We start from the raw sequence: 13,677 nt of genomic DNA, 5'->3' as shown, positions 1-13,677 counted from the left end.
TTTTAGTACTAAATTATTCCACCTTGTGAATTGGGTTCCTTTTTCCATCTTTCTGGACCAGACTGAGACGGTGTTACATAGTTTGTGTGAGAAGGGAAGTAACTGGATCTGGTTCTGCCTGCAGGAGTCTAAGGGCAAGGATGTAACTAGCAGAGGTCAGCCCCTCTACCCAGGCTTCCAACATTCAGAGTGACTTCAGGACACCCAGAGATGAAGAGAGCTATTCCACAGTGGGTGGGCACCTCTGTGTGCTCTGGAGAGGAAGCTGGGAACCTCCTCACTGTCATAGGCCAGTGGGGGGCGGGGGGAGGTGCGGAGGGAGTAGGGCAGTGGAGAGGCTCTCAGGGATTACCTGCTCTTTCCAGTGAAAGTAATCAAAGCGGCATGCTATGCATGTACCTTGGGGGAAACAGGGCAGGGAAAAAGGAGTAACCAATAACTATCAGGCAGAGTTAGCTGAAAGATTGAAAAGGCTGCCAGGTCCATGGGTAGGATCATGAGACCCCCCCAATTGCCTCACTTCACTCCCACTTCATTCACCCCCAGCCCTGAGTTGGAGAGACACAGCTTCTGGGGTATCTTGGGATGTTCCCGTCTGCTCTAGGGAGTTCTGTCAGTGCCCTCTTCCCCAACGATTGCCCTTAGGCCTAATAAAATATTTTGCATGTGTGAAATGCTTTAAAGTTTTATAAAGTATCTTCCCCACATTCCTTCATTAAAAAAAAAATAGACTATTTCTGCCCTGGCTGGTGTGGCTCAGTTGGTTGAGTGTTGTCCCATGCACCGACCGGTTGCCAGTTCATTCCCAGTCAGGGCACATACCCAGGTTGTGTGTTCCATCCCTGATTGGGGAGTGTACGGGAGGCAACTGATCCATATTTCTCACATTGATGTTTCTCTCTCTCTCTCTCTGCCTTTCTCTTTCCACTCTCCCTTCCTCTCTCTCTAAAATCAATAAAAACATATCTTTTAAAAAATAGACTATTTCTTAGAGCAGTTTTAGGTTCACAGCAAAATTGAGCTGATATTCCCTCATTTAAAATTTTGATTCTCACATCTACCCTACAAATAGGTAAGTGGCTATTATTACCTCCACATTTACATTTAGATTACATTTAGAATCACACAGTAGCAAATGGAGCATGTTGCTAACTGAGGTCTTTTGATCTCTTAAGCCCCAGGCACTTTCTCTTGGATCTTACAGATCGAATTCTGAATCTTTCCCTCCCATAAGCTTAGAAACCCCAGACCACCTCTCATTCCCAGAAGTTAGAAGCAAGTTTGAGAAGTTCCCAGAGCTTCCCCCTCCACTGCAGAGGCCCATGCAAGCCCATCTGGGTCCCTGATGAAGGGGCACCCTCTCAGTCTCTGGCAGAGGCACCAAGACCCAGAACTTGTACAAGGCCCTGATAAGCTTCTTAGAAGGGGTATTAGCAGGGATTGGATATTCTTCCCCTGAGATGCCCTTCACTCCCGACCTGTCTTCAACTAGGATTCCATAAGAGAGCGGGGGACAGGAGAATGGGGTAGTCCCTGCTGTCTAGCTTCAGACCCACTCTCTGAGATCCTGGATTTTGACAAGTTTCCAGAACTGAGAAGACACCCAGATGTCCAGGTTTGAAGGTAGGTGATTAAGTAGGACGGTGCTGGCTCAACTCTGTTATATAACACAGGCACACCAGAAAGAGAGAGACCCTCCGAAGTTTCTTTAGGAGATTCAAAGTGTTGAATTCATGGTAAGGGACAGGGTTGACAGGGAGATGGTGGAAAGATAATTATAGGAGTGAAGAACAAAGAAGGAGAATCACTAATTTCATAATTCTTTGTTTGCCCCTCTTGTGCTTTTTAAGACAATTGCATTTGCATCTCTAGTGGGATCTGCTGGAAAGATTGGGGCACTAGAAGCCTCCTTTGCACTGCTGCTCACTAGCTGTGTGACACTGAGCAAGTCACATCTCTCTGGACCTCAGTTTCTTTCTTCTTTTTTAAATTTATTGATTTGAGAGAAAGAAACATTGATTTGTTGTTCCACTTATTTTTTTAAAATATGTATTTTATTGATTTTTTACAGAGAGGAAGGGAGAGGGATAGAGAGCTAGAAACATCGATGAGAGAGAAACATCGATCAGCTGCCTCCTGCACCCCCCCAACCGGGATGTGCCCGCAACCAAGGCACATGCCCTTGACCGGAATCGAACCTGGGACCCTTCAGTCCACAGACCGACGTTCTATCCACTGAGCCACACCTGTTTCGGCTGTTGTTCCACTTATTTATGCATTCTTTGATTCTTTTATGTGCTCTAATCAGGGATGGAACCCACAGCCCTGGCGAATTGAGATGATGCTCTAACCAACTGAGCAACCAGGTCGGGGCTGGATCTCAGTTTCCTCATGTCTCAAGTGGGGAGTTACACTAACCTGTGTTAGTAACGTCTTCTACCTTTAACCACCTAAGACTCTATGGGTTACTCATCTCCCTTACCTCATATGCAAAACTGATCATTTCTAGGTACTATTTTGTAATAATCTGAGGACATTGATTGGAGATTTAACCAATATTTACTTGGGCTGGGCCTCAGTGCCCTTGATAAATTGAGGATTCTCTGAGGGCCTTTCATGTTCTTTCCTCCTGTGTCCTTATGTAAAATAGCCCCTATGTAGCATTTGATTCTACCAGTATACAGTGCTTTTCACTGATCTTATGTTTACTCTCCCAACATTCCTATGGCATAGGTATTGTTATTACTATTTACATAGCTAGATATTATTATTATTATTGTCATTTATATTATATTGAATTAAATAATTTAAATTTAAAAGATACTATCTATATAATAAAAAGTTAACTGGTTAAACTGAACAGTGAGTTATACTGACCCCTGGCCTTTAAGTTTCCCTTCTCTAGATGTCCTTCCAGAGATAATTTTTGCATAATCAATATATATATTATGCCCATTTCACAGATGAGGCACTGAGGCTCAGCTTGTCCAGGGTGACACAGATGGCAAGCAGCAGAGCTGGGAATCCAGGCCTTTGACTCCACTCTAAATATTCCTCCTACCACATTACACTGTCTGAGAACCTTCATGACATTAACGTTTTATTTTCTTTTTTTAATCTTTATTGTTGAAAGTAACATGACATTAACTTTTAAGCTTTATCCTCTCTGGATGATATGGTGGAATTGTTTTAAGTAAGTCTGAAAAACAAACAAACAAACAAACACATGCAGCGTTGTCACTGTCTTCTACTGCTGCCTCTTTTTGTCCAGAGCTTAAAACCATGTCTTTTTACTTCCCTTGTGCCTTTCATAAGGTGAGATCTGTGGCCTGGGACACCAACTACGTATGAGCTCCCAGCAATTCAGGCTTGGACTTAGGAGTGCTGGCAGATCTTGGGTGGACCCAGCTCAGGAACCAGCTCAGGCTGCTGGCATGCCTGCACGACACAGAGGACCTCTAGATGCTCTTTTTCCCCCCGAGCAGGCATTGCCCCCTTGAGCAGGGGGCAGAGGTAGTTTTGTTCTAACAGAAACAACTATCTTCCATCACAATGGCCCATGAATGAATTGTTACTCTTTCCAGATGAGGGTTTGGTGGACCCCAGCATTCCTCTTAGGGACAGATAATCTCTTTTATTTAATTTCCCCCCCTCTCTCTAGGTTTGTGGATATCTCTTAGCTGGGCTTCATGGAGAAATCTTCCCTGATCACCAACCTGAATCCCAGAACAACCTCCATCTTTCAGTGAACAGAATGAGAGGCCTTCTGTAACCTGGCATAACTAGCCATCATGGGGAAACTGATCAGGATGGGGACGCTGGAAAGGCGGTTACTCCTGCCAAAACGGCTTCAGTGGAGTCGCTTCCTCTTCCTACTGGGAATCTTGATCATTGGTTCCACCTACCAGCACCTGAGGAGCCCTCTGGGCCTCCCCTCGCTGTGGGCAGCAGTCTCTTCCCAATACCCTGTAAAACTGGCCAGCCGGGACCTTCCCAACAATGAGATGATGACGGTGAGCAGTGGCCCTCCAAGGGCTAGTTCTGAAATGGAGGGTGAGACACTGGAACCCCAAGGCACAGTGGGCAAGGAGGAATCAACACCTGGCATAACAATGGAGAACACTCTCAATACACCCGGAAGAATAGCCAACATCTCTCCAACAGTGCCTAAGACCAACTACAGCCCAACTGCAGCAGGCACAGAAAGAATGAAGGAAAACACCCCAACCAGACCAAGTGGAGTACTGAATCACTACACCCCAACTTCAAGCATATCAACAATAAAGAGTTATACCCCAGCAACACCCAGGGGAGAAATGAAGCACTACCGCCCAACTCAAGCCAGGGGAAAGGTGAAAAAACACACCCAATCCCCACATGGTAGAAGAGTAAACTCTGCCCCATCCACATTCATGACAATGACAAGGAGCCATGGGATCACTCCCAGAACAACAGTGAAAGACACTGAAACTGTGGCAACCTACAAAATATTGGAGACCAGCCCCTCCAAGGGAGTAGTGGAGGAAACTACCCCAACTGCTAAGAGACTAGCTGATAATACTCCAACTTCCCTGATAAATTACATAGAAACAAACATCTTGACTTCTCCTAGGAGTACAGTGGATAAGGACACCCTGACTACCCCCGGAAGAGTGGACAATAACAGCTCAACCAATCCTCGGAGGTTAGTGGGAAAGAACAACCTGGCGACTTCCCGGGGAATCGTTTTAGAGCACACTGCAGCCACCTCTGATGGGCAAGTGACAACTAGCACTAGGGTTAGGAATCCCTCGTCCAGAACCAGTACACCAACCGCTGGATTATCCTTAGCCACCTTCTGGGCGCTGGCGAAGAAACCTCCCACAGCACCAAGCACCTCAGCAACCCTCAGCACCAGGGCAAATCCGACCACCCAGGTTCGTCACTATGTGGAGCCAGCTCCAGCCTTGCCCACTACCCCCTCCCCCAGCCTGACAATGGCCCCGCTCTCAGAGGCACCCAGTCCCAGTCCCTCAGCGCTGCCCCCCAGCTGGCCAGACCACCCTCAGGCCGAGTACCCCCCAGACCTGTTCAGCGTGGAGGAGCGGAGGCAGGGCTGGGTAGTCCTGCACATCTTTGGCATGATGTACGTGTTTGTGGCCTTGGCCATCGTGTGTGATGAGTACTTTGTCCCAGCCCTGGGCGTCATCACAGACAAGCTGCAGATCTCTGAGGATGTGGCAGGTGCCACGTTCATGGCTGCTGGAGGCTCTGCCCCCGAGCTCTTCACCTCCCTCATCGGCGTCTTCATCTCCCACAGCAACGTGGGCATCGGCACAATTGTGGGCTCTGCTGTGTTCAACATCCTCTTTGTCATCGGCACCTGTGCCCTATTCTCCCGGGAGATCCTCCACCTTACTTGGTGGCCCTTGTTCCGTGACGTCTCCTTCTACATCCTTGACCTGATGATGCTCATTCTCTTCTTCCTGGACAGCCTCATTGTCTGGTGGGAGAGCCTGCTGCTGCTGCTGGCCTATGCCTCCTATGTGTTCACCATGAAGTGGAACAAGAAGCTTGAGCTCTGGGTGAAGGAGCAGCTCAGCAGGAGGCCAGTGGCCAAGGTCATGGCCCTGGGGGACTTCAGCAAGGTAAGAACAGGGTAGCTCAGGTTTTTCTAGCCACTTTGGGGCAAAAGGAGGAGCGAAGACTGGGACTAAAGAGTGGAAAGTGCTGGGTCAGACTTCAAGAGACGGGTGCTCTGGTTCCCTTGCTATTCATTCAGCTTTTAGAGGCCTGTTCTCTGCCAGGCACTATTCTGGGGTCTTAGTCTAGAGTGACCTTGGTTCACCCTCCCCCCCTCAAATCATCCTATAAAATTGTTATTATTATGACCCCCAATTCGGGGGAGGGGCCCATTGGCAGGAGAAGGAACTGAGTCCTAATGAAATCAAACCACTTGTTCAATGTCACACAGCAAATAGGGGGTGGAGTCAGGATTTGAACCAGGTTGGTCTGGCTGGATCTTTGGAAATGATATTTGAGCTGGGCTTTGGAAAATGTCCAAGGAGCTATCAGGCAGGGAAAAATGATAATCGCTTCCATGTGCATGGTGTTTAGGGTTTATCTAGTACCCTCAGTTTCTTTTAATCTTATTTGTTCACATTCCAGACTTGGAGGGAATGGTGTCTTGGATGGGGTCCAAGAAAGAAGGGGGGAGGACTGTTTTTGGTTTTATTTTGTTTTTAAAATAGTGAAGATGAGAGCTCCATTTAGCCACTGACAAGCCAGTGCTAGGTGCAGACCCCTCTCTCCGTGCTACCTGGAGACCAGATACCAGGTGTGCTAACCCTGGGGCTTTCTCCTGTTCCTTTCCAAGAAATCCTCTGGCCCCATGAGGAGCCTTCCTACTAAATCCATCACATGATTCAATAACCTGGAAGATTAAATTGGGGAAGTGATTTCTGAAAATTCATCTTAAAGTTGTTTATTCCTTGAGACTCCAAAGTGAGGGCACCCTAGGGAACACAGACCCCATTTATCTCCTGCTCCTAAAGCTAGAGTTTGGGCAAAGGTTGGCTCAGAGCCTGCCTGCGTCAGGTCTCAGTGAAGCCACTGGTGTGAACAGAATTTTGCGTGCAAAGAGTGGAAGGACTTAGCTACTTAATCCAGTGCAGTTTTGATGAGTGGGCAGGATGGAGACAAAACTCAGCAACATGCCTGGGAGATACATGATGCAAAGGAGATAAAATGTACTTCCTTTAGGATTTTGGAGATAATGTGGTGTCCTGGCCGGGACAGGGAACTGAGAGTTAGGAAACCTGGGTTCTAATCTGACTCTGCCTCTAACTAATTATGTGACCTTGGGCAGGTCCCTTCACTTGTTTAGGGGAAAATGAAAAAGTCCAGCTAATCACCAAAAGGTCCTGTTTAGTTCTGATAGTCATTGATAATGTCCTGTGTCCAAGAGAATTCAGTTCTGGCAGGCCCAGCACAATGGTTATTTGTCTGATCTGATCAACTGAGCTCCAATTGCCTTATTTGAAGATATTTGAAGATTGCCCAAAAAGGAGAAATGTTCTCCTCAAGGTCATACAGCTGGCAGGTATCAGAACTGGGGTTCAGTATCCTAACCTCCCATTCGGCACTATTTTCCATAAGACTACTGCTTCATGAAGGCAGAGACTTAAGAAAAGAAGGGGAGGCTCAGAGGGTCCCATCACTCACTGTGAAGAAGCAGGGGCCTGCCTCTAACACAGTTCTCAGGGAAGGCCGTGCTGGGGGTGGCCATGGAGCCTGGTACTCGCCTCTGAGGAAAGCATTTACTGCCTGGTAACACCAGCCAGCAGTTTTCAAAAGGCCTCGGACTTACCTCCCAGTCCTTCATAGTAATTCTGTTTTTATTTAAACTCTGCAATTTCTGAACTTGTCATTTTGTCAGAGCACCAACAAAGCAGAGCTTTCCAATGATGTGAAGCATAATCATGATTTCAAAAGAGAATTTGTAACCTCCTTCCAAGGCTTTTCAAGGGCTTCATCGCACCTGTTTGCCAACCAGTGAGAGTGGTGCTATTACAACTCTGTTCTTAGCTATTTGTCAAAACAGATCCAGAATGATTTTTAATGAATAGAATTATGTTTTTAAAAGCAGGTTGAATTACTGGCTATATTTGAAAGCAAATCTATATTTATTTAAAATTAAAAACCTATAGTTTAGACTTCACAGCACTAACTACTGCCTGCTAAAAATTAGTCCAAATAACTCAAGAATTATACCTGTTTTGAAATGGTTTTTAAAACTGTCTGGATTTACTCAGGGGGAAAGGGGTGTCTGTGTGGGGGGTACGGGAAGAGACTGGACAAAAATCATACACCTATGGATGAGGACAGCGGGAGGGAGGTAAGGGCAGGGAGGGAGTGGGAACCGGGTGGAGGGGAGCTATGGGAGGAAAAAAGGAGAAACAATTGTAATAATCTGAACAATAAAGATTTATTAAATTAAAAAAAAAAAACAAGAAAAAAAACTGTCTGGATTTAGAGTTTCACCCCAGGTTTCTTATAGCCAGAGAAAGAGGGAATTGCCTTTGCTTGTATTATTATGTCTGTGTTTGGCTGGCTAAGACCTATGATCTGGTTAGAGGGAGATCAGTTATCCTGCATTTCACTGACAGCTAGGGAGAAGCCATTCTGTTTTGAATTCATGAAGCAAAAACTGAAAAGTCCAGTTTTGTTCTAGTAACCTTGGTTGGAATTCATTCTGGTGGTTTATGCAAGCGTATGTACTTATCCCTGTAAATTATTTTACTTTAAATATAAAAACAAATATGCCTTGCTCTCTTCCTCACTTTTACTGACTTACTGGTTCACCCCTCTCCCTGACTAATGGGTCCCTTCTTTGAGCATCACCTCAGGAAGGCAGGGAGCCAGGGGGATGGGGCTCATTTAATCAGCTGTGCTCCAAAGGTGAGGAAGTCAGAGGGAAGTGGGGCAAGGCCAGACAGGGTGCTAGGGAGCCAAGGAGGCTGGCTGGGGAGGGGAGGTCAGCTGTTTAGAAGTTTAAGGAGTCAGAAGAGAAGCGGAGGGCGGTGGGATCGGCTTCTTCTTGGAGAGAAACAGGAACAGGAAAGACACCCCCCTTCCTCTGTCGCCAGCCTAGGGGGAAGTGTGGAGGGGGTAGCCACACCCTCAGGCTCATCATTGCCACTAAGTGGGTAACAACCTTTGTATCTACCAAAGGGCTGAGCCCAGGGTCTCATCCCTAGCTAAAGCTCCGTAACGACTAGTATTTGGTTCAATTTCCTCAGGGAACCCTAACAGTTTTGTGAAAGAAAGGAGTGGGGAAGGGAATCTATACTTATGGAGGGCCTATTCCATACATACATTATCTCAACAACTTTTCATAAAAACTCCACAAGGAATAAATTGTTATACCCATTTTGCAGATGAAGAAACTGAGAGGCTCAGATAAGATAATTATCTCAGCCAAAGTTACATGGCTAGTTGACTGTCCTTTCCACTGGTTCATCTGGGTTTTAACCCAGGTTCCACTGCTAATTATCCCTGTTACCCTGGGCAAGTTAATGCAAATCAACAAATCTTTATTATTAAGCATTGAAATGAAAATCAGTGTGGGAAATAAAAAGATTGTGCCCCATCCAGTAGAGGGGACAGGCAAAGACAAGAGTATTTGTAATAAAGGGGACACTGCAAAGTGCTACAAAGTCACTTGGTTTTTCATCCAGGCCTAAGATCGCTTATCTGAAAGGTAAGTGGGATGAACTAGTGCAGGGATTGGCAGACTTATAAAGAGCCAGATACTAAATATTTCAGCTAGTGCATGAGTTGGCAGACTTGTAAGGAGCCAGATACTAAATATTTTAGCCTTTGTAGGCCCTACCTACAGTCTGTCACAACTATTCTGTTGCGTGAAAGCAGCCACAGACAATATGTAAATGAATGGAATGGCCACGTGGTGTTTTACTAAGAGCAACAAACTCACAGGTTTTTCCTTTCTGAAGAACTGAATATGTACACAACTGATACCTGTGGAGTTTCTAAGCTGGTGGACCTTTCGCTTTACTTTTTATTCTGCTCTGATAATCTAGAACCAGGATAAAAGTTTTGGGGGATGATTCTAATCAGAATTTAATTGAGTATTTTCAGAAAAAATAAATGATGTATCATCAGATATATAGCAACTATTTTAGAATCTCTCTTTTGACACTGGCTGAAAAAAAAATCAAATCCTAAAATATTTTAGACAACATTGTCAAACTGATATGTATGGTTTGAGGAATGACCCCAATAAGGAAATAGTAAATGTTTGTTTATCAACATAATCTAACTTAGCTTGCTCTGAAACTTTAGACCTGATTTTGAAGCTCTCAATGTATTTGTTCTGTCCAAAAATGGCAAGTATCTGACCTGCCTTGACTATGCATACTCACAGAAAGCAAACAAACAGCAAAACTGAGGCATTAGCCTGGCTGAAAAGTCTTATTTGTATTTGAAGGGTGATGGTCCTTTTTAAAAAAATATATTTTTTTTGATTTCAGAGAGGAAGGGAGAGAGAGAGAGAAACATCAATGATGAGAGAGAATCATTGATCAGCTGCCTCTTGCATGCCCCTACTGGGGATCGAGCACACAACCTGGGCATGTGTCCTTGACCAGAATCGAATCTAGGACCCTTCAGCGGTAGGCTGATGCTCTATCCATTGAGCCAAACTAGCTAGGGCTGTATTTGAAAGGTGATGGCCCTTCTTTAGAGAGAGAGTTATGAGCTTAGCCAGAGAGGACCAGACATTTGCATGAAATGCTGATTGAGAAGATAGCCCTGTGGGAAGCCAGTGGTGAGAAGGGATGCAAGGTTGGGAATGAGTCTGGTGTGGGCCCTTGGAAAACTCCGTACTCACATTCTGACCCCCAAATACTTCAGATTCTGAAACTTAGAGGGAAGTCTGTCACTCTTTCCTAAATGCATCATGGGCTGTAGTCTTCCTGGCAGGATTGTTTATTAAACCAACCAACAGGACCCCCAAGCAGACAAACCTGGGGCCTCCTTAGGTTTTTTGTCAAGGTGGATATTTACCCCAAGGGCTTTCATCAGTGGCCTGTACTGCCAGCTGCCTGCTGAGAAGACAGGGTGGGTGTGGTCAACTAAGCAGCTCCTGGCCCCTCCTGCCCCTGTGGGTCCCGCCCATGCTAGGCTGCAGGGAACCCACTGTGCTCTCAAAGAGCCCATCTAGCCTGGGCTGAGGGGTTCCCTCCTTTAACTCCTTGAATAGTAAGTAGTCAGCTTCCCCCCAGTTGTCAGGAAAAGATGGTAAAAATAGAATTCCCAATTTTAAACTCTCTTTCCTTTTTTTCTTAAACTTTCAGTGTTCCCCTGCTAGTGGGTGCTAGCAGATGACAAAGTGAATACATAAGAAACAAACATTAACAGAAAATTCAAACACGTGAATTTTTGTTTATCAACATAATCTAACTTAGCTTGCTCTGAAACTTTAGACCTGATTTTGAAGCTCTCAATGTATTTGTTCCAATATCTTATTGTTTTCATGGGTGTGGGTATACTTGCAGTTGAGATTTTACATGCATTCATACAACATAGTATATTTTCTACTAATGCATATGATGGCATTAAATATGAAATGAGGTATTCATGGTATTCTACAAAGAACAGCATAGAGTTCCAGATGCTCTGCCACCTATATAAATTGGAAACCTAAATCCAACAGAACATTTTTTAGTGTGGAGGAGTAGGCATATGGATGATAAACAAGTAAAATAAATTAAGAAGATAATTTCAGAGTGTGACAAGTACTGTGAAGGAAATAAGCAGTGCATGTGATGGGGAGTGACTGTAGGTAGGTCACCTTTATTGAGAGAGAGAGCAGGGGAAACCTCTTGGAAAATAAGTCCTTGTAGAGGTCTGCAGAACGAGCAGAAAAACACCCCATGTTCCAAAGAATTCCGGAAGAAGAAATAGCATTTGCAAAGACTCAGAGTGAGGAAAGAGCTTGATGCATTAGAGGAAGGAATTGGAGGCCAGTGTGGTTAGTAAGTAAAGTGATACAGGGTAATGCCAGAGGGAGGGTGGGGCTGCTTCATGCCAGGGCCCATGGATCAGATATGGAGTTTGGATTGTATTTAAAAGGTCACTTCCTAACTACTGTGTAGAGAATGAATTGTAGGTGTACAGGGTGGAAGCAGGGAGTCCAGTTAGGAGGCTGTTGTGGATATCCAGTATATATATCCCCCAAGAGATTTGAGAGATGATTTAAATACAGAATCATCTGGACTTGGTGATGAAGTGGATGCGAAGTTTGAGAGAGCAGGAGAAGTCAAGGTTTTTGCTGGTGCCAGGGAAGACTAGAGGAAGAACAAGTTTAGGGAGACTCAAGGGTTCCCACGCTGGAATGGTGAGTTTGGGTGCCTATGTCACCTTCAAATGGAATGTCTAAGAAGCAGTTGCACAAATGGCCTGAAACTTAGAAACAAGGTCTGGACTGGAAATAGAAAGTTGTGAACTACCAGCAAATGTAATTAAAATCAAGGATTGGCTGATGCTACTCTGAAAGAGAAGGAGATAGTCTAGAATTAAGCCCTAAACTTTCATTTGGCAAACATTTGTTGAATCCCTTTGTATGAGGCCTGTGTAGGATCTGAGGATACAGTGAGAAAGAAATAAGGCACAATCTCAGCCCTCAAGGAGCTCAGCCTAGTGGAGGAGTGGGAGTTGATCCAAGTTTTGTGTGTCTGGGCACTTTAAGAAAAAAATATAAAACCATGGCTACACAACTAATTACAAGGCCTTGGCAAGGGTTTGAGAGGTGGGTCCAGAAGCTTAAGCTTCATCAGCTCCCTGGTAAATCCTCTTTAGTGTGGAAGAAAGACATGTAAAACTAATAAATACCATATCATGTGTAGTGACACATGTAAGTTCCGAGGGATGTCGTACTACAGAGAATGGACATCTCAACAGACCAGAGAGTTAGGGAAGGCTTCCTAGGGGAGGTGACGCTTAGTGGAATCTTGAAGGACCAGCAGGAGTTGGCTGACTGAAGAAGGGGTAGGGAGTCTTCTGGGTATATGTAAAGCCCAGGGAACGAGAGTGTGAAGAGACTGTAGCCGCACTGTCCAGTATGGTGACCACTAGCAGCATACTGAGCTCTTGAAATGGGGCTAGTCATCACTATGGAAAACAATATAGATATGACTAAAAAAGTCAAAAATGGAGCTTCCTTATGATCCAGTGATTCCACTTCTGGGTATATATCTGAAGAAACCAAAAAAACTAATACGAAAGACTATATACACCCCTAAGTTCATTGCAGCGTTATTTACAATAGCCAAGCTATGGAAGTAACCCAACTGCCCATCAATAGACAAGTGGATAAAAAAGGACTATATCAGGGGTCCTCAAACTATGGCCCACAGGCCACACACGGCCCGCTGAGGACATTTATCCGGCCCGCCGAGTGTTTTTGCTGCTGCTGCCTGTCCTGCTTAGCAGCCGACTCATCCCGGGCCCGCAGTGCGCATGTGTGGAATGTGCGCCGCACTCTCTGACTCCCCTCCAATGGTCTGAGGGACAGTGAATTGCCCCCTGTTTAAAAAGTTTGAGGACCCCTGTCCTATATAATAATCCTATATAATAAAGAGGTAATATGCAAATTGACCATCACTCCAACACAAAAGATGGCCGCCCCATGTGGACACAAGATGGCCACCACAAGATGGACAGCAGGGGAGGGCAGTTAGGGGTAACTGGGCTGGGAGGGGAAGGCAGTTGGGGGCAATCGGGCTGGCAGGGGAGCAGTTAGGCGTCGATCAGGCTGGCAGGGGCAATTAGGCAGGCAGGGAAGTGGTTGGGAGCATATTACTCTTTTATTAGATAGGATAGAGGCCTGGTGCATGGGTGGGCCCAGCTGGTTTGCCCTGAAGGGTGTCCCTGATTAGGGTGGGGTTCCCTTGGGGTGTGGGGCGGCCTGAGCAAGGGGCCTGTGGTGGTTTGCAGGCCGGCCACGCCCCCTGGCAACCCAAGCAGAGGCCCTGGTATCTGGAATTTATTTTCCTTCTACAGTTGAAACTTTGTAGCCTGGAGCAGAGCCAAGCCTGGGGCTCCCTCCGAGGCCGGCAGCCATTTCTTTTGGGGTTATAATTGAAACTTTGTTGCCTTAAGCGGGTCGGCCCGGCC

General features: G+C 45.7%; 1 protein-coding gene across 4 annotated transcripts in view; it reads left to right on the top strand.

Annotated features, from left to right (window-relative positions):
* Positions 1-3,791: 3,791 nt before the first annotated feature.
* SLC24A1 (solute carrier family 24 member 1) overlaps positions 3,792-13,677 on the top strand; it is a 31,889-nt gene continuing 22,003 nt past the window's right edge. For all 4 annotated transcript variants that reach the window (XM_054716119.1, XM_054716117.1, XM_054716118.1 and 1 more), the window contains exon 1: positions 3,792-5,627. In XM_054716119.1, the coding sequence (XP_054572094.1) occupies positions 3,792-5,627 (1,836 nt within the window). The remainder of the gene's footprint in view (positions 5,628-13,677) is intronic.

This window comes from Eptesicus fuscus, chromosome 5, assembly GCF_027574615.1.
Source record: "Eptesicus fuscus isolate TK198812 chromosome 5, DD_ASM_mEF_20220401, whole genome shotgun sequence".
Lineage (NCBI taxonomy): Eukaryota > Metazoa > Chordata > Mammalia > Chiroptera > Vespertilionidae > Eptesicus > Eptesicus fuscus.
Note: the sequence above shows the minus strand (reverse complement) of the source record. Positions and strands in the feature narration are given on the sequence as shown.